The sequence below is a fragment of the Diaporthe batatas genome, assembly GCF_019321695.1.
Source record: "Diaporthe batatas strain CRI 302-4 chromosome Unknown Contig00007, whole genome shotgun sequence".
Lineage (NCBI taxonomy): Eukaryota > Fungi > Ascomycota > Sordariomycetes > Diaporthales > Diaporthaceae > Diaporthe > Diaporthe batatas.
Genome location: NW_025408554.1, coordinates 922735 through 943121, shown reverse-complemented (window position 1 = coordinate 943121; position 20387 = coordinate 922735). Strand labels below are relative to the sequence as shown.

At 46.8% G+C, this 20387-nt stretch overlaps 5 protein-coding genes across 5 annotated transcripts; 4 read left to right on the top strand and 1 right to left on the bottom strand.

Moving 5' to 3' along the window:
* Positions 1-564: 564 nt before the first annotated feature.
* Positions 565-2221, bottom strand: KVR01_006971 (uncharacterized protein; the record flags this gene model as incomplete). The annotated part of the gene is made up of 4 exons (XM_044785760.1): positions 565-1197; positions 1255-1411; positions 1476-2098; positions 2195-2221. 4 exons carry the CDS (start codon positions 2219-2221, stop codon positions 565-567), a joined length of 1440 nt encoding a protein of 479 aa, XP_044644402.1.
* A 1325-nt stretch (positions 2222-3546) lies between these two features.
* On the top strand, positions 3547-5032 carry KVR01_006869 (uncharacterized protein; the record flags this gene model as incomplete). The annotated part of the gene is made up of 5 exons (XM_044793872.1): positions 3547-3577; positions 3739-3854; positions 3914-4321; positions 4401-4626; positions 4701-5032. 5 exons carry the CDS (start codon positions 3547-3549, stop codon positions 5030-5032), a joined length of 1113 nt encoding a protein of 370 aa, XP_044644300.1.
* Positions 5033-9204: 4172 nt separating this feature from the next.
* KVR01_007094 (uncharacterized protein) lies at positions 9205-10197 on the top strand (the record flags this gene model as incomplete). Its single annotated transcript, XM_044792461.1, has 3 exons — positions 9205-9270; positions 9391-9496; positions 9677-10197. 3 exons carry the CDS (start codon positions 9205-9207, stop codon positions 10195-10197), a joined length of 693 nt encoding a protein of 230 aa, XP_044644525.1.
* Positions 10198-11581: 1384 nt separating this feature from the next.
* Positions 11582-13090, top strand: KVR01_006508 (uncharacterized protein; the record flags this gene model as incomplete). The annotated part of the gene is made up of 3 exons (XM_044793892.1): positions 11582-12009; positions 12067-12727; positions 12842-13090. 3 exons carry the CDS (start codon positions 11582-11584, stop codon positions 13088-13090), a joined length of 1338 nt encoding a protein of 445 aa, XP_044643939.1.
* Positions 13091-16858: 3768 nt separating this feature from the next.
* Positions 16859-19332, top strand: KVR01_006660 (uncharacterized protein; the record flags this gene model as incomplete). Its single annotated transcript, XM_044785053.1, has 7 exons — positions 16859-17537; positions 17594-17870; positions 17966-18005; positions 18060-18293; positions 18480-18557; positions 18612-18670; positions 18743-19332. The coding sequence occupies exons 1-7, from the start codon at positions 17112-17114 to the stop codon at positions 19330-19332; spliced, it is 1704 nt and encodes a 567-aa protein (XP_044644091.1). The 5' UTR covers positions 16859-17111.
* Positions 19333-20387: the final 1055 nt, after the last annotated feature.

The following is a 20387-nucleotide window of genomic DNA, read 5'->3' as shown; positions in this document are numbered from 1 at the left end:
TGAACTTGGGTTCCCTGATTAGCGCCGCACACTGGGCAATCATTGACTCCTCCAGCACGTATAACCTCAATACATGAAGAGAGTAATACAGATGTGCGCTGCCGACGCGACCTGGAGGAATTCTCAAATTCGAACAGTGGGTCGCAGACCACAGCCGACGAGTCGCCAGCACCACCAGGGCCCTCTTCCAAAGCATCGCCACTCAACATTGCAGAATACACATCGTCACTAAGCAATCAGACCTCGCCTCTCGATTCGAGAACCCTTAAGCAAGGCGACCTTCAAGTTTAGGGCCTGTAGCACAGATGCCAAAGGCTGCTGCTATCTATGCAGTCTGGGTACCAAGGTTAGAAACCATACCTAGTCCACCTGGGCAGCAATAATGTTGAACCCACAGCCAGAGGTTGTGAATGCATCCATTTTCCTCTTGACTTCATAACAGTGCCAGGGGTGAAGATAGGTCGACAAACCAGATACCTAGGTACTATGTCTTGGCTCAAAGGTATTGTTATTTCTTGTTAACCTGTACTTGTAGCACATGCCATGCCGTCCACTCCTCATAATTTAGTCCTTCCTCGTCCAGAACGCCTGAGGGTTGCACCATCCCTTGAGGCCAACAACACCCCACTCCATTCCCAGACCGGCCTGCTTGTGCCCACCAAAAGGCATGTGTGGGCCAACCTCAAAGTGGGTATTTATCCAAACGCTACCAGCCTCCAATTGGTCCGCGATCTTTGTTGCCTTGGTGATATCGCTGCTCCACACGGACGCACCGAGCCCCGAGTCGAAGCCGTTGGCGCGGCGGATTAGCTCGGCTTCATCAGACCACCTCATGACGGGCAGGATGGGTCCGAAGGGCTCCTCGGCCTCGATGCGGGAGCCCTCGGCCGGGTCATCTATGATGGTTGGGGGGAGAATGAAGCCCTTGCCCTCCTTCTTCTCCTTGAGACCGCCCGTCGCAATCTTCCATCCTTCCTTCTCGGCTGCCTCAAACAGGTTCAAGACCTTGGCATATTGCATGCTATTTTGCACTGGGCCGACACCAGTGTTGGGGTCTGCTGCCGGACCGGGCTTCATGTTGTTGCGGACGAAGTCAACCATGGCCTTCAAGAAGTCGTCATATATCTTCTCGTGGACGTAGATTCGCTTCACGTTCATGCAGATCTGCCCGGAGCTGATGAGAGCGAGTGTGCTGACCTAGTGATTGAGTCAGTACATAGATTCCTCACGGAAACCGTAATCAGCTAGACACACCTTTGGCACAACTTTGGCGAGGTCGGCGTCGTCGCACACGATAGCAGCGTCATTCCCACCCAGCTCCAGTGTGAGCCTCTTCACAGTCTTGGCGCAGGCTTCCGCAACCTTTTTGCCAGTGGCAGTGCTTCCAGTGAAGCTAACCTTGTTGATCCCACTGTGATGTGTTAGCAACTACGACGGAAGATGGCGAATCATGCCAGGAAAAGACCCGGACTTACGGGTGCAGAGTCAGAAGAGGGCCCAGGCTCTCATCACCACTAAGGACCTGGATGACACCAGGAGGGAAGATCTTTGAGGCGAGCTCGCAGACCTTGATCAGAGTGTACGGGGCGTAAGGCGAGGGCTTTACAATGACGGTGTTTCCAGCCATAACACCAGGACCGATCTTGCCCACACCGAGCAGCAGCGGCCAATTCCAGGGGACAATGGCGCAGCCAACACCGAGAGGGCGATACCGAACGATTGCAGTGCGCTCAGCCGTGTCCTCAACGGTCTCGTCAGGTATCCGGAGCCCAGCCGTCACGCGGAGGTGCCCGATGGCGAATTGCATCTCCATGTTAGCCGTGTTGAAGGCTTTGCCGGACTCGTTCACCAGGAGGTCACGGATCTCATCATGGTTGGCCTCAATCGCGTCTGCCAGCTTCTGGACGCACGCGCCACGCTCATCCCATGACTTGGAACGCCACGCCGGGAAGGCCTCTCTGGCGAATGACACAGCCTGGTCGACCTCCTCCTGGCCGGAGACAGGCAGGTCAGGGAGGTTCTCTTCCGTGCTGGGGTCCACGCCATGTCTGACCTCCGAGGTCGACTTGAGCTCGTTGTTTATGACATTTTGGAAAGTCTGCACAACTTCATTAGTCCACCGATACATATGAGCTTGATCAAACGGGATAAGGGCAGCTTCGGGTGCTCATCTCCTGCAAACCATGGTACTCACCGTGAACTGGATTTTGTAGTCGGCCATGATGACGATTAGGGGCGAGAATCACTAGGCGTCACGAGGTTCTGCAGAAATGAGGATGAGGGCTACAAAGAGAGAGGTTGCTCGTTTCGAAGACCGCTCGTGATGCCTTTTCAGGGCGGAAATCTGTTCACTTATGTAAACTCACGAGCATGCAGTCAAGATCCGTACAAATCCAGGGGCAGTGGGGACAAGACGGTATGCACGTACCCAACAACCCCTCGCTTACGCATGAGCTAACTGCAATATGGTCGCTCTCCCATCAAAGCGGCCCCTCCTCCGCTCACGATCCACACGAAGCTGTCGCTTCTCGTGACAATGCCCGGGCCGGGAGAAGTTGTCTTGGCTCCCCGGCATCTCATTGGTTGCCGAGTGGGCCCTGGGGTCTTGGTATTTGGGTCGCCCCGCCCCTGCTGCGACCAGGCGATCCTTGAGTTGACCGTTGGAAGGTCAATCGCCTCATATAAGATTGGGCTTCGCTTTTGAGCACCAGTCCCGTGGTTGGTTGCTTAATCCCGGCTGTTTACTCTTCCAGCCTGAAACAGAATTCCGTGATCAAAGAACGACACAACCAGTCTTGGCAGCAGTATCTGCACGAATTGGGAAGGCGGGTCACTCGCTTGATGTGCAATCAATTACCATGGCCGTGCGACTGATGTCGATGATGGCACTTGCATCTCGGAAGAAAAGATACGCTTACAAACAGCCATTTATTGATAGGATACGAGTGAGATATTATCTCCTTCCAAGAGACAAGTCCTCTTCTCCGTCTGGAACCGAGACAGGGAATGTTCAGCCAGATATTATGAGCGCCATTTCTCCCTAAAGAGACCTCCTTTACTCCCCTTCGAGCACCCTTGCCTTCGCATCAGCGATCCACAAATGGAGGCAAAGCCAGCTTCGCCAAGAAGGCCGAACCGAAAACTGAGGTCTCTCCCGTATTAGGCATATGATGATTGAGCCCTGATTCAAGGTTTACCAATCGTTGTAAGTGAGTGTGGGCATAATTTTTGTGCAGGCGGCATTTTCTTTTGTGGCCGAGTACCTACCCACCGTGCCTGGACGCTTTTGGCTGTCTGGGGCGATTACCACAGTGAATCCGAATAGGAGTTAGACTGTGAGGTCTGTTCCAAGTTTCGGAAGCGATTGATCATTAAATCCACTTGCACAAGCGCAGTCTACAAAACTCTGGCGTTCCGCACCGCTGCATCCTCTCACAAGAAATCCCCTTCTCGGTTCGGCATTCCCACGTGGCCCTATGCACTTGCAGACTTCGCGGATCTATCACACGGCAACGACTGAGTTAGTCGTACTACACGATAATCAAGATGGCGTTCACATACAACCCGCTGGTCGAGAGTAAGCAGCTTCGAAATACGATCTCCACCATCTGAAAAAGGCCCCTCTGCCTCGAGGCTAAAACCTCTTGGCTAGACGGTGGCCACGTGGTGGCGCACCCCACTCACATCTACATGGGACTACTTCCTCGATACTCTGACAGCTGACCCCAAATACCGCAGTGTGGACGCTCTATGTCGTGGGGTCCATGTTGATATTTATAAGGGTAGCAACCAGGTGGCGAATGGTTGGTCTTCAAGGATTCAAGCCGGATGACTATCTGGTCTGGTTCTCATGGGTTTGTTATCCTATTCACGCTCTCAAGTACCTCTTTACTGACTCGGCCTTGTGTCAAAGATTGTGTATACCGTGATGAGCATTGCTGCGCATATTTGCGGTGTACACGCAGACCTCCACACACTGTCCCTAGAACAACGCAGGGTCATGACCGAAGAGGAGGCTGCACCCTATATCTGGGTTACTCAATGGTTCTGTGCTGGCGTCGCGACATACATCGTCTTTATTTGGTCTCTCAAGTTCAACATGCTCTTCTTCTATCAGCGAGTCGTGGACGGACTTGCCGTCGACAAGTTCATCAAGCCCGGCTTTGTCTTCGTTGGTTGCACCTTCATCTCCATCATCTGCATCTTGTTCGCATCTTGTCGACCTTACCATAGGATGTGGATGATGTACCCAGACCAAGGAGCGAACTGCGAGCCGCAGGCCGAGATTTACATGTTGCCTGCATTGATCATGAATATATTTGTAAGCTGTTCATGTTTTGTTTTGAGATATTCTTTACTTCAATACTTTAGAATCTGAGCAGAGCTAACGTTGCTGGTAGACTGATCTATGCATTATGGCTATTCCAGCTCCAGCTATTTTGACTGTGAGAACAACCATCCAGCGCAAGATAAGCCTTATCATCATCTTCTCAGCCGGAATCTTTGTGATGATTGCTGCTATTCTCCGAGTATCGATGGTTTTGGTCGGGGGAGACGGCGGAACGGCGGCCATCTGGTCGTGCCGGGAGGATTTTGTTGCGATCTGTGTCGGGCAGGCTCCAATTCGTGAGTCCTCTTTGGATTCCTTTCACGCAATGCTTAATGGTGATTTTACTGACCATGGGCAAACTACTTCCTAGTGCGGCCTCTCCTCACCAAGCGTTTCTGGACAGGAGAAATGTCTCACAATTCGAAGAACAAGTCAACGATCCCGATCCAGAGCAACGACGCATTCGAAATGAGCGCCGCCCGGAAAGGTACAATTAATGGGTCGAGGAGCAAGAAGGGAAATAGTGTGAATATCTTTTCCACACAGGGTAGGGATAGCGACGAGGAGTCGACGGATAGGATTATTAATAATGGTGGTATAATGGTAAATACCTGGGTTGGTGTTGAGACTGAGACTCCGGTGAGTCGCCAGGGAGAGTCCATTCACCACAGCTTGTCATACCGGGACGGGCAGAAGTCCTAGGCGACTCATGTAGATATTGTTAGATAGCATTTGCGATTTTAATTACAAGCGCCAGCCCTTTTTTCTCTACACGTCCAAAGCCACTCTTAAATCTTAGAATACTCTGCCTAAGAACCTTTCTTATTGCATCCTAATTTATTAAGTCCTTCCGGGTAAAATAAAAGCTTTATATATAAATTATCCTTAGTATTATATATTATAATTCGAGATTTAAGTATAAAATTCTACTATAGTATAAATATACACTTAAGTATATTCTATAATATTAAAACTATATTAGTAATATAGAAATATTATAATAAATTAAAGTTAATAATATAATATAATAAAATAAAAATATTTTATTATTATTAAAAATAAGTAAAATACTTTTATTTATTAATAAACCTTTTAAAATAACTTTATATAATTAATTTAAAGTATTTACTTTTATATAAAAACGTTATATATATCTTTAAATATATATGAAATAAAAGTAAAACTATATAATTAATTTAAATTTTTAAAAATAGTAATTTAAATATAATTATTTTATTTAAAGTTATAAAATATTAAAATTTTATTTTATTTTTTTATTTTTTTATTTTTTTTTTATTTTTTTTTTATTTTATTTTTTTATTTTAAATTTATTTTAAATTTATTTTAAATTTATTTTAAATTTATTTTAAATTTATTTTAAATTTATTTTAAATTTATTTTTTTAAAAAAATTATTATTTTATTTATTTTTAATTCTATAAAGATTTTATTTATAAAGTATTTATAATATATTATTAACGTAGTTACTTTAATCTTATTATATAAATAAGGGTATTACTCTATATAAGTTAGCTATAATAAGTTAAATTTAGTGGAACTACTCCATCCAACCAGGTTAAATGATCTACATGGTACTGCCTAGTGATAGTCTTTGAACGCACTTGTCCAGGGCCGCATGCTAGTGCTGAGCGCGGCTATTGTCCCTAGTGGTTTATGGCCTGGTCGTAATGCACACAAACCTAGCACCTGAGCATCAATATCGCTTTTCGACGATATGAGCGGCGCGGTCAATGCATCAACGCAGAGTTGCTCTGTATTCCATTGCGTACCAGTCCCACTCGACCAGCACCGGCATGTATATTGCACATGGCAGTATTTGGTCGTTGCCACATCCCCAACGAAGCTTGTTGATGCTTTTAACCACATTCGGAGAAGGCCCGGGGTGGAATCGTGCTAAGGATCGAGCCAACTGCTTTGTGAAACGCTACTTTTCCCCTCTGACCAAGTAAAAAGTCTCAGCGCAGCGCAAATTTGGTACCGTGCAGGAGTAAGCACTATAATTCTAGAGGCCAAACGAAAGCCCACTGGCGCTTCCGAACGGCGGCTGATCTTGAATGCCCAGGTGGCAGCCCGACGGCCGGAATAAAGGTTGGCATTGTCCATTTCCCCTTGGAGCCCGAGTCTTGGCCCCTGGGCATCGACCTCCTCGCATTCGCCAAGCTGCAACAAACCAACACGACCAATTATTCCGAAATGGGCATCATTGTAAGACTGCTCGGCTCGGGCCTGGGCATCGCAAGCGAAGCAATACAGTATGTGGTACCGCAGAGATCTTTGGTTCATGGTTCTATCAATTAGCAAACACCTACTACTATCATCCCGACACATCTCACACGTAATGTTTGCAGTCGCTAATCCCAGCGGGAAACAGCGACTACCGCGCCCGCTCTCGTTCAAGGTCTGCACAGAACCCGTCCACAGAGCCTGTGATTGCTTCGTCATCAACCTCTGCAGCACCGATTCCGGCAGACTCCCCTCCTGAGTATGTCGAGGTTGCCGACGAAGCAACAGCCGATCAACTCGTGCGCAGCGGCAAAGCTGAACGTATCTCCGACTACGGAAACGAGAAGCTGCGCCAATCGAAGGCTTCTGAGGCCGGCTATCCGGACGATGATGGGCACTCGACGAGTGACGATGAGTCAGACACCAGCGAGGTGGACGATGAAGCTGCTTGGGAGCTAGACGACATGGCCGAGAGGCTTGCGCCCCCTTCGTATGCCGAGTCCGAGGCAGGCTCGCCCACGCAAATGACTGCAGAAAATGAGTCCGAGGAGACCAAAGTCAGGAAAGAGGTGCAAATGATTAGTGACTTGCTCCGCTTGGCTGGGCCACCGCCACAGCCAGCACAGCGTATTCCATGCCCAGTCATCATCCCTCAGAGGCGGCCCCGAAACAAAGACAGAGGCTTCGTCAGGGCATATTCTCCTGTGTTGGACGACTGTGGTATCAGCCAAGACGTATTCATCAAATTCCTGAAGGATTGGCTTGCGGCCAGTCAGGTAAGTATTCCCCCAACTCAAAGACACCGATATATCAATAACGAAGCATTACGGGCCATGTGCTAATCCAAAATTTAGTCCGACCCTTGGATCGATATAATATTCATCGCAGCTGGTATCGTTGGATTTGTCCCTGAAATGGCCACCCAGATTGTTAGCACGGTCGCTCAGGTGGTTGCCGGGACAGCAAAAGAGCTGCAGTCACGCTCCAGGCGGAACACCTTCCTTGATCGTGTGAACCAAGAGCTGTTCATGCCTCGTGGGCTGTATGCAATGGTCATGGCTTTCAAAGACGAGGTGTCGGGACAGCAGCCCCGCGGGCCGTTGAGCAAGCTCGCCAACGCAACAGGCAAGGCACTATTCTCGGCAGAGCGGTTGGACATCAACCAAACCGTTGCCAAGTACAGCAAACCCGAAGCCGAGATGTCGAAGATGAAGAAAGGTTTGCAGAACTTGAGACTTGTCAGTGGTAAGACCCATGGTGAGATTGAGTTGCCTGAGTCAGCCCCCCTGGTCTTTCCAGGACTGGACCGAGCAGCAGATTTGGACCTGCAACAGCAAAGCAACGGCAAAGAGGTAGTGAACGAGACTACAAAAGAGAAGTGGAAGAACGCTGGAAAGTGGGTCCAAGACTACCTGGACAGAAGAGCTCAGGCAACATACGTGAGTCAGCCTGGTTAGGTCACGGTTGTGACACAAATGCAAATGTGTTGCTAATAGTCAACGGGTGTCTTAGGAAAGAGAACACCAAGGCTCATCTCTGGCCGTCCCAACGAATGCCCGACCGGCCTTCTCATCACGCTTCAGTGACCCAAACCATCCCGCGAACAGCGGTTCTCTAATCTCCTTGCTCACAGGTGGAAGTGTCAACCCTGCTGCCAGACGCCAGGAGCGCCGGGAGGCCAGACAAGGTCGTAGAGAGGCGAGGCGGGAGTACAGAGACCATAGCCGGATGGCTCGTGGGAGAGCACCTAGGGGTCCCAGACAGGCAAGAAGGCCCAAGGGTCAGCGTAAGAAGGGCGGAATAATCAAGAGGATTCTCCAGCAGGATGTGCTGTATCTGTTGATTGTGAATTTGCCCACAGAGCAGGAGGTGCAGGATTCGGTGGCGAATCTAGAACTGGCCATGACAGGGAACAATAAGACTGTGTGAATGGCAATGGCAGAGGATGCGAAGACTCATGGTTCAAGTTGAAATACTGGAGGACTGTCAACACAAGGTGTCGCAGATACCTGTCACAATATCTATAGTCATCCATGGTACAGCAATACGTTCTGTGTCCCAGTTCAGGGAGACCGTCCATCATGGAACGCTGGATGGTCAATTACACTATGTTGGTCGTTTCTTATCAACATCATATTTCCGTGTTTCCTGTTTCTTAATCCTTACTGTGTTCACAAGTTCTCATATGGATCCGAGATATTGTCCAATTACAGTGGTTTGAGTTGTAGAAGACTTTTCCTCAGTCGATGGGCTTCCAAATATTACCAGAAATCTTAGTTTTTTAACAATGACACACAGGAAACCGAGAAGACTTTTGCTTTGAAAGTGGATTCGCGGCCGGCCATACTGAATTGACTGAAAAGTAATGAAGGACAAAGACCATCTACAAAGACAATGGGACTCGGGAACATTTGTATAGAATTTGACAACATCGAGGTGAAAAGGCAGCACAGCATATTGTTCGGTCACTGCATGGTTTCTTTATGGTTATGGACATATACTAAGCCTGATTCTTCATTTTGGAGGCCAGCCTCAGGCATTATATATTAATCGTTCAGCCACTGCATCGAATATCGCCCTCACTTAAAAGTTCTGTCAACAACCAGCCAAGACACACAAACCCACATCAAAATGCGCCTAGTTCTGATGATTGCCCTCGTGGCAAATGTCTTAGCAACCAACATACTTCTACCACTCGTAAGTCATGTTTTCTTTCTCTTTCTCCATCCACAGTCTGTCTTTCTTGTCATTTCAAGCAGGCTCATCCTTCATTCTACCCAGTATCCACCGTGTTTTACTAACTTACTTTTGCTCTAGTACGTCTGGCCGGCAAGTGGAGCTTGGAACAACGTATACGAGGCTATCGAGATGAATAGCCAGCTCACTTTTCAAATCATCATCAATCCTAACTCCGGCCCCGGAGGTGGGGCACCTGGCGACAGCGAAGAGTACATGGCCGGTATCACCAAATTGAATTCCTATAGAAACGTCGAGCTCTTCGGCTACGTTCACTGCAATTACGATACCAATCTCGGCGACGAGATCAACCGCAACGTTACGCAGTGGAATGCTTGGAATGTCAACCCGGAGACCACAATCCGAGTCAACGGCATCTTCTTCGACGAAATACCCAACGAAGAAGACCAGGGCGACAGCGAGAGCGTTACATTTTTAGCATCGCTGGTCAAGGCTGCAAGGTCCACCTTCGGTGTCCACCCTTTCAAGAGCATATTCAACCCCGGCACAATCCCACAACACACCGAGCTATATGATTTGGCGGACTACATAGTCGTTTTTGAGTCAGAGGCTTCCTCGTACAAAGAAGCGGTCCTTTCAAGTCATATTCCATCTGGGAAGGCGAGTAAATCATCCATCTTAGTGTACAACTTTGAGAGAGAGGGAGACAAGGGACAACTCGAGACTTGGTTGCAAGGTATGATATCCATTGGAGTGGGTAGCGCCAACATTCTGAATGCAGGGTACGACGAGGCCACCAGTGATGACGACCCGGCTGGTATTTCAACTGTCGCTTCAATATTGTCTGCTGGGGTCAGATCCACAGCCACGCCTCCCAACGGCACCAGTTGCAGATGTCATTCGGGAGGGCATCCTGGTGGGCTTTGAGGACACACGAGACCACAGGATACACGCCTGGAAGACGTAGCGAGGGCATCCAAGAGGATGATGTCCTGCAAGGGGACGGTGATATTCAAGAGGCCGACAACTGGCAGGTTCCGAGTTTGGTAGTAGGTATTTTTAGGATGCTGCACATGTGGCTTCGCAGAAATATATCCAGCCTTGAAAATGAGTAGTTGTACAATTTGAAAGAAACAGGGAATCCAGCCCGTGATCGTATATTCGACGTTCTCTAGAGTAGCCCCACATACAGCCGCCCACATTGTGACAAATACGTTAGCTAAAATTGGCGCAGGTGAACAGAGATGAAGACTCAGAAGTTTGTCTGAGTGCCCCTTTCCAAGGAACATTGACTGTAATACAGGCTTGTGTGCAGTTCATCATCACCCTTGCCTGCCCACCTGTGCAGGTGTGCCACTATCTCGTGTTCTGAAACAACATGACTGGTATGTCATGGTGCGAAGAGGCGCGCGGCGGTGGGATGGCCCGGCCCTAGCCCGTTGCCAAGCTGCAAAGCCTGTCTAGACTCTAGTGCCAATGCTAATGCATAATTCACGATAACATTGGCGAGTCATCAACATGTTCAGATGATCACCCATCGCCAGCATCTACCCAGGTGGCCCGAAGCATGAATGCCAAGATAAGTATAGAACACCATCACCGTGCGTTACACTAAAACAGGGTTTAGCCACAAACAACGTAAGCTGTATGGCCCCATTGTTTCCTCTGACAGCCTCGGCAAACTCTCGACCGAACGCAGACTAATATATCAACTACTATAACTTGGTTTTCCTTGTAACATGGATCAGGGTGTCAAAACCACTACTGACGAGACACAGAGTCAAGTGACCGCCAAACCCTGAAGTAGACCCTTGGTAGTTCGCCAGCCCGAAGTGCTGCATTGTCATGGTGGGTTGCATCGTCAATCTGATCTTGGTCAAGGGTGGAGCTATCGAGCATGTTGGAAGATCAATGAGGCTGAAGAATCTAGGCAGGGGTGATCTTTAACCTTATGATCTTATCCTGCGGACACACACTGGCAGTCCCAAGCGAATGCCAAATTTAGACCTTCTTAGCAACTTCAGCCCTGGTGAAATCTATCACCATCGGACAATGAATTGATACTTCCACGCCGAGGAGCACACTGAAGGCTCGCAATGTGTGTATTTAAGAGGGAACGGGACGCGCAATTCTCGTCTAGATCTAATCATCAACAGATCAGCCATCCGTTCTACACAGCAGCACGATCTGCATCCTTCATTCCCTTTCAGTCATTCTCTTGTTCGAACCATTCCATTCCTAGCCTGATCACTCTTTACAGGCTCGTTCGCTCCGTCACGTCCACCAGAGTCACCTGTCCAGCCCTACCAAGATGTGCACCAAGAAAGTTTTTGCCTTTGCAGCCGCACTGCTCGCGATCCATCCTGCCTTGGCAGTCCCCGTTGCCGACAATTCACCAGCAGGTGTCTTTCCACGAAATGAGACCACAGTCGTAGACCCTCCCAGAGACCCCAAGCCCGACATCACAAAGATCCCGGAAATGACTTGGGAGGAACTTCAGGAGCTGATCGACCTCTACAATGATGAAGGGGTCCAGCTCGAGTCCAGGACCTATAGCGTCGATGAGCTCGCTGCCAGGAATGAGCAAGTCGTGTCCCCAGACACTTCTCTTCTGAAGCGTCAAAGCGGCGGTACATCGAAGGAAGGCCCTTTCTTGTCTTTTCTGGACGGTTCAGACAAGCCTGGGACCAATCCAAAATGTGAAGACTTCACTCTGAACGGCCCTTTTACAAATATCCAGTAAGCCCTGCCGGTCAGATAGCTTAATCAACGGACTTGCTAATATTCATCACACAGCGTTTTCATGGGGTCTTCCAACTTGCGTGGAATCAAGGCCACTAGCTACTCAGGAAACACATCAGAGGTGCACTCCAACGCGTCCCTCGCTGATGCTGAGTTCACATTCGCCGACAACGAGCGCATTACCAAGTTCTCCATCGCCCGTACTGATGCAGCCAGCATCTTCGTTTCCGGTCTCAGGTTCGACACTGACGCCGGTAACTCATTCGAGATCCTTGGCAGCATTTTCTCGCAACCCGATTCAAAGGGTCCCGTGTGGCAGGACATTCCGACGGGATCGGGGATTCTCGCCCGTCTCCGTGGCACCAACTGCGACTCTTTGGAGATCTTTGGCAGCTTTGGCGTGGACTTCCTCGACGATCTTGGGTCTATCTCTATCACAAACATCGACTACGAGGGCTTTGCCAAGTCAATCATGCCCGCAGGTCGTGGGACTCAGATGTCCGTCGGCTCGCAGATCCTGGACAACCGCAACAGCTCGGTTTCGCAGACTATTACCCTTATGACTACCGACGCTGTCACTGAGTCCAGGACTATCGGTACCCAGATCCGAGCTCTGGTCGGTGGCAGCGTCGCGGTCGACGGAAAGGTCGGGATCCCATTCGTCAGTGAAGGCTCAATAAGGACCGAAGCCAACTGGCAACTCGAGAAGTCAACCGTGAGTCTCTCCAAATTCCAATTTCCTTTTTTTTTTCATGTTTTATTTTCTTGCTTTTCTTTACTGCCTCCGGGCTATAAATGCAACTGTCTGTCTCTAACAAAGTCAACACAGAGCGATATTGATATGGTCGGTTCCACCACCACCCGTGCCGCGACGTTTGCTCTCGCCTGCCCAGCCGGCAAATTCTGCACCGCCAATGCGTTCTTCATGCAATACAAGGTCGACGTCAACATTAATGCAACTTTCACTGCCACCACAAAGGCTGGCTCGACGTTCAACTGGATCCAGGGGGGCACTTACAAGGGAGCCGACAGCCTGTCCATGCAATTCAACGTCACTGAGGTCGACCACATCAGCTGAGCTTCTGTTGGAGGATACAAGGATTTGATGACACTGTGGTTCCTCTCTTCTTCCGAGTTCACTTCCTTCTTGTAAAGTAGCATTGTTCAGTTGCGTTGTGTATAGCTTGATGATGGTTACGATTTGTGTTTTGCAGACTGCATTTTGCGGTTACCTTTTGGGACTGCAAGCGCCCGACAGTATGGCTTTAGAATCCAGAGAATTTGAGTGTTTTACCTGCAAGTGGGTTCTTTGGACTTGTGACACATGGTGGGGTTGCCTAAACCTATTTTACACTTGTGTCATCTCCATGAACACGCAGTATCAGACTCGTCCTAAGATGTCATGTCTCTTCTCATAATTGTTGTCATTTCTATAACAGATCTCACATTATCCTAGGACAGCATCTAACATCGATTTAAGTTGAAATCAGTGCCTATACGATGCCAAAATCATGCTGCAGAGGTGTGGAATGTATCTGCTTTCCTCAGTAGCTTAGTGATATTGTGAGCCTAGATAGCTTATCCTTAGAGCCATCTAGCTACTCGTGGACTGAGCCAGTCTTTAGTTTGAGCCTAGGACAGAGCACGGTTATCACAGCAAGGAAGAAGATCCCGGGCAGGAGGAGCTAGAGTAGACCTAAGGGGGGGCGAGAGCCTAGAGGAGCTTAGCTAGAGCTACCTTGTGTCTGTAGGCACCCCAGAAGGCTTAGACAGGCACAACAGTTGCATACTGACGGTTGGCTTAGCTTACGCGTAAGAAGTGGTTGAAGTGGAGTGAATTGGTGATAGTTAGAAGGTCTGCCTGTGGGCGGCGAAGCGCCCAGTTGGGTTGGCCAGACCTACTGACTAAGCCTGGTCCGTGCGCGGGCACGGGCCCACTATTCCTTGCTTGCAGTGGCTAATCCACTGCAGCCTACTATTCCCACACTGGCAACTTTTTAGTCTTCTGAAATCGAGGTCCAACGTCCCTTCCTTCCTTCCAGCCAATCAGAGAGCTCCATTTGCTGATAAAGTGGTTTCCGACCAAATCGCTCCAATTGCTTAGAATTACCACCAAACGTGCGATTACAATTTGCTCGATTTAAGCACCCAAAAAACGCTCCAAATCGACGTTTTACAAATCACCTAAATCACTTAAATTTAAATTACTTTAGTAAGTAAAATTAAGTTTAAATTACTAATTAATTAATTACTTACCGAACTATCGCTAGTTACTTACTAACTATAACTAATTATTAATTAATTTATAACTATTAATTAGTTTAATTAATCCTTTAATAGTTTCTTCTTCTTTTATAACTTAATTAACTTAATAAATATAATCCTTCCTTATTAAATATATCACCACTTTATCTATAAGGGCTATTGTTTACTTTATCGGTCCTTCATCTTATACTTAGTTAAGAGTTTTATTTTAATTAAAGATCTTATCTTCTACTTAATTAGTTATATAGGTAGCTATAATATCTCCTCTTTATTTAAATAGGGCATTTAAATAAAGTTAAGTAGGGCTTAAAGTAGTAGCTTAATATCGATATAAACATTGTTTAAATAAAGGTTATTATAAAGGTCTTTAAGAAGTTCTAGCTTAATTCATTTAAGGCACTCCTTAATTTAATTTTTAAAAGTTTTATAAAAGTACTAGAAGTACTTATTAGAGTAGCCTATATTTCCTTTAAGAAACTATTAAACTTCTTTATTATTAACTTTAATAGCTATATATTCCTCCTTATAGATATTACTAATATACTTCTTTATTTTATTCTTTAACTTAAACTTCTTTTAATAATATAAGTAGGTATACTATTAATATATACTTATAATAGCTATAGATAACTTTATTGTAAAACTTAGGGTTATAATAGCTATACCGTTAAAGTATTCTACTTAAATTACTTAAAAAAGAGAAAGAGAGAGAGAAGTTAAGAAAGAGTATAAAAGTTACTTACTTAATTAATTACTTAAGTAATATAAAATAAGTAGGTAGGTAAATAAATTAATTAATAGGTAGGTAAATAGGTTAATTAATAAGTAGTTATTTTAAGGATTTAATAAATAAACTTAAATTATTAATTTATAAAAGAGAGAGTTATTATAAGAGAATTACTTACTTATAAAACTTACCTAATAAAAGGGTCCTACTTAATTAATAGTTAAATTTACACCTAAGTAACCTAGATAACTTACCTTCTAAAGAGGCTACAATAGTAATAATAGTATCACTAATTTATCTTCTTTAAACTATAATAGTAAAATAGCCTTACCGATTCATCCTTCTAAAGGACTTAACGCCTAAGTAGCTTAGACGATTTACCTTACTATTAAAAGCTAGTTAGTAAAGCTGGTTGGCGACTAATCAGTGATGGTTGGCTTAGCTTATGTGTAAGAAGTGGTTGAAGTAGAGTGAATTAGTGATAGTTAGAAGGTCTACCTATAGGTGGCGAAGCGCCTAGTTAGGTTAGCCAGACCTACTAACTAAGCCTAATCTATGCGCGGGCACAGGCCCACTATTCCTTACTTACAGTAGCTAATCTACTGCAGCTTACTATTCCCACACATACTATATAATACTTAGTAGTCTATATAATAGGTAGGCTATTTCTAGTATAGAAGTTATATAAAGATATAAAGAAACTATCTTCTTACTTTTAACTTAAGTTTAATTAAATAAAATTTAATTTTAAAATATCTTTAAATTAAGTATATAAAGTATTTAAAGATAAGTAGATAGTGTTAATAAAGTTATTATATTTAAAGTTAAAATTTTAAGTACTTTATTTAACCTAAAAGAGATAACCTCTTTATAACTACTTTATTATAATAGCTTCTTCCTAACTTATACTACTATACCTATTAAACTTTTATTATATAACCTCTATATATAAGTTTATATAAGTATTATATAAAGTGTAGGTGTAAAATACTAGCTAAAGCTTGGAAACAATTGTAACTATGGAGTATTGTGTGCCTGTGTAACTGTTATGGGGTGCCGTGAAGCACCGGTACGATAGCTCATCGTTGATGACCTGATAGGGTGAAGTGGAATCCTTCGATAGATAACACCAACCAGGGTGGGTATACAAATCTGGGGCATTTACGGGATTGGGATCAACATTTGCTCGGCCTTAGTATCACTTGGAAATGTGTTGTCTGTACCTAGGTAGCTAAGGTGTGTAGAATGATGCTTCGCTTGTTTGCCAAGTCACGGTTTTTTTTTTTTGGTTTTTTTTTTTTTTTGCACAATTCCTATTTATGCTGCGTCTCTTGCTATCTTTGTGAGCGTGTCTACTCGTATTTATAATAGAAGAAGAGATGATATTTATTATTAGCACCTCGAGAGCCTATACTAGGGAGGTATGTTCTTGGCTGCACCTCCGCATGCACTGGCAGGCTCGGTTCCCGAGGTCAGTACGTTCGACAGGATCATGACCAACAATTTGGAAATTCCCGTGACGTATATCCGATCTAATGATCATGTGCCCGAGATAGGTCTTTTCTCGCTGAGTAAACCCAGGCGTGGACACTCGCCTATGGATGCCTATTGGGGCAGGTAGATGCGAGGGACGCGGCCTGGGCGTTGTGGCCGACATCCTCGCACGGCAGAGGCTAGCCCAGACGGGACTTTCAACGTGCCGCACCGATGGCATCCTGAGCTTAAACAATCCGGAGAGTAATCGAATGGGCGATAGCGCCGTATATGGGTGGCCAAGCAGCTGCCAAGATGCGGTCCCAGACTCCTGGGCAGTAATCTGACAGCCTCCGCAATCTCCTTATCTCTCTGCCGGCCCTTGGCGGTCTCCACCAAGGGAGTCTCGCCAAGCACCATTTGCAAGTCCTATTCCCCCTTCCTGGGGTCAAATCTTGCTTATCGGGGGTTCTTACGCTGACGGCTGACTAGCAGACACCACGCGACGTCCGGGGAGGGGGGCGAATGTCTGCGATGCATATATGTTTGAACATGTAGCCCGCCTCGCTTTCCTGGCTGCCAGTATACTGGCCTCCATCTCTCTTACGAGTCGCTCAAACTCCCGAACGACGCAATGGGTGTCCCAGAAGACCAAAAGGAGCCAATGGGCATCTCGTCTGCTCAGTCAACATCCGAAACCCATGTTGGCGTGGGCGATGTGAAGGTCACTGGTGGCGGCGGCCTTGAGCGACGAGCCGAGTACGAAACGCAACGAGGCCTCTCACCTCGACATGTGCAGCTCATGGCCATCGGTGGATCGATTGGCACCGGGCTCTTCGTCGGCATTGGCAGCGTGCTATCTCAAGCAGGTCCACTGTCGCTTGTCCTTGGTTACCTCTTCTGGGGTATATTGTTTGTGTGGCCGTGCTACCTGTGCGTGGCCGAGATGTGCACCTTTCTACCTATCCGAGGAACGATATTCGAACTTGCATCTCGGTTTGTCGATCCGGCCCTTGGTTTTGCAATGGGTTGGACATACTTTTTTGCGGGGACCATGTTGGTATGCATTGAGGCTGAATCACATGTCCGCATTAAATCACTAACCGGAACATCTAGGTCTGTGTTGAATACAGCGCTGTGGCCACGGTCATACAATTCTGGAACACCGATATCAACCCGGCGGCTTGGATTGCTCTCGCAATGGGGATATGTGTGTTCTTAAACATCGTGGGGGTCCGGTGGTATGGCGAAAGCGAATTTGTCATGGCCTCACTCAAAGTCCTGCTTCTTTTTGGGCTTGTAATACTCACAATCGTGACAATGTCGGGCGGAAATCCACAGAAAGATGCCTACGGCTTCAGGAATTGGGGTGATGGAAACTATATGATCCCATGTAAGCCCCAAATCTATTTTCCGCTTCGTTCTGAAATGTTGTTGGAGACATTACCTCAGGGCCCATCCTAGCATTACATTATTAACAGTTTCTAGATTATGCCGAAGGATCCACTGGTAGATTTCTCGGATGGTGGTAAGTCGATTCAGGATTCCAGGTGAAGTATACATGTGCTCACAATTTCCTCAGGTCCGTGGTGATCTACGCCGGATTCACCATCGCGGGCCCTGATATGCTCGCCATCTCGGCCGGAGAGATCCAAAACCCACGTCACACTATCCCACGTCTCGCAAAGCTCATCTTCTATCGGCTCGTCGGATTCTACGTCGTTGGTGTCCTCGCTGTGGGCATCATCTGTTCCCCCAAGGACGAGCGCCTTATGGGAGCCATTGAGGGTTCCGGGTCTGGAGCGGCCGCATCTCCGTAAGCAGCTTCTGGAAACAATCTTTCCCCCTTCATGAACAAACAAGTCCAATTTCCAGCCTTTGCGATAATGATCTCGCGGGCTATCTTGCGATAGGCTATGATCACCTTGTGGCTTGCTCCTCCCTACATTCACATCAGACTACTTGCTTAGTTCTTTGATGGCTAACTTCTAATGCTGTAAAGATGGGTTATTGGGATCCAGAATCTGGGCATTACTGGGTTGCCCAGTCTGATTAACTTTCTGATTCTGACTTCTGGATTGTAAGTCGCCTGTCGTGATGGACTGCATTGAAGACTAGCTAATCACTTGCGCAGATCGTGTGGAAATGCTTATCTTTATTCCGCCTCGCGTACTCTGTACGGTCTCGCACGAGGTTAGTACTAACTACTAAGTGGTCTCTACCACGAGTTTGTTGTGCTGGATTTCACTGACCGACTGTACACAGATGGGCAAGCTCCCAGATTTCTCCTTATCTGCACGAAGGCTGGAGTACCTATTTACTGCGTCGCGGCTGTATCCCTGATCACATGTATCACTTTTCTGGTATCATCGAACTCGACTGTCACGGTCTTCTATTGGTTTGTCGACCTTACAACCACCGCTCTTATTGCGACATATACCGGTATGCTGTGGACCTTTATCGGCTGGTACAGAGCAAGAATGGCACAGCCCAACGCGGTGCCCCTGACGGCACTACCCTACGTTGCGCCTCTGACCCCTGGGGCCGCATATTTCGCCTGCGGCTTGGGGTGCTTTACTCTGTTGTTCATCGGATACGACGTATTCGCGCCGTTTGACTACCAGACATTCATAACAGACTACTTCGCAGTTGCGTTTGGTCCTTTCATGTTTTTGCTCTGGAAAGTTGTCAAGCGGACACGATTTGTGTCCCCGGCCGAGGCGGACTTGCTCAGCGGCAAGGACCAATGTGACGAGGAATGCAGGATCTGGGAAGACGGTGGAGTGGAGGAGAACGTCAGGGCGCGTTTGCAAGAAATGAATGTCTTCAGGAGAGCCTGGGAAAAGTTGTGGTAGTTGGTAGTTTACCACTTTATTGTAAACCTCCTTAGTACCACAGACATGGCATTTTCTTTGTTCATATTAAAGAGTAATCAGCAATGAATCCTCTTGACTAAATCCGCATTTTCGTGTTTTGTTCTTTTAGCTTCTTAAGAGGATTCCAGTCTTTTCATCAAAGTCATGAAGAAAGACGTCCTTGCACGTGAGTGGTTTCGTTCTGAACCCGTAGCTAGGTTTACACCCCGAAGGCGTACGTTACGGTTACTTCACACAATGGTAAACACAAAGACCTAGCGTTGAGAGTAAAAAGTATAATATCGATAACAGTGGTAATAATACAATAGGTCAATTTAATTTGCTAAGAGTTCTTTCTCACCACTGTGCTGCTTTCCTCTGTAGACATTGGGGAAGATGTACTTAAAGAACTTGAACTTGTTCCTTAACTTGAAGCGCTTGTCAAGGTGTGGAAGGAGTTGTTACGGCATGGCGCTTACAACTGCTGAGCTCCAGGTTGCAGAAACTTGGAATTATGGTCTTTTGGCCGAGGTTTCTGTTCCGCTAGCAGTAAGCTGATCCGTCTCAGGAGTGGTGGGTGGTCGTTTGCGGTACTGCTTGAGTGCTTGTTTAGGAGGGAAGCGAAGGGGACCTCGGGAGACTTCTTGTGCTGAATGCCCGAAACACAAACGACCTGTTTTTGGAGTTCTTGTCGAAGAAATAAGGGTTCTTTAAAAACTTAGGTAGAAGTTAAGGATGAGCACTTTCTGCTGGAGGTCTTGGAACTTTTCTGCCGGGGATTTTTCTTGCGCCGAAATTCTTGTAGGCGGCTTAGTTGAAAACTAGCTCGGTACCTACTAAGTACCTAGGTAGGTACTAAAGAGGTTGAGGTTGAAGACTGGCCCAGCGAAGAGGTCCTCATGGTTGTTTGCGCCGACACCTTGGTGGGGAACTTGCCTTTCGTTCAACTTAGAGGACAGGAATGTGCAATTCTGGCACACAAAGTCGACTTTTTGCTATTACTCGTGGCAGTCAGCCTCGCTTGTTTGTCCCTTCCCACCAGTTTCCATTGCTTC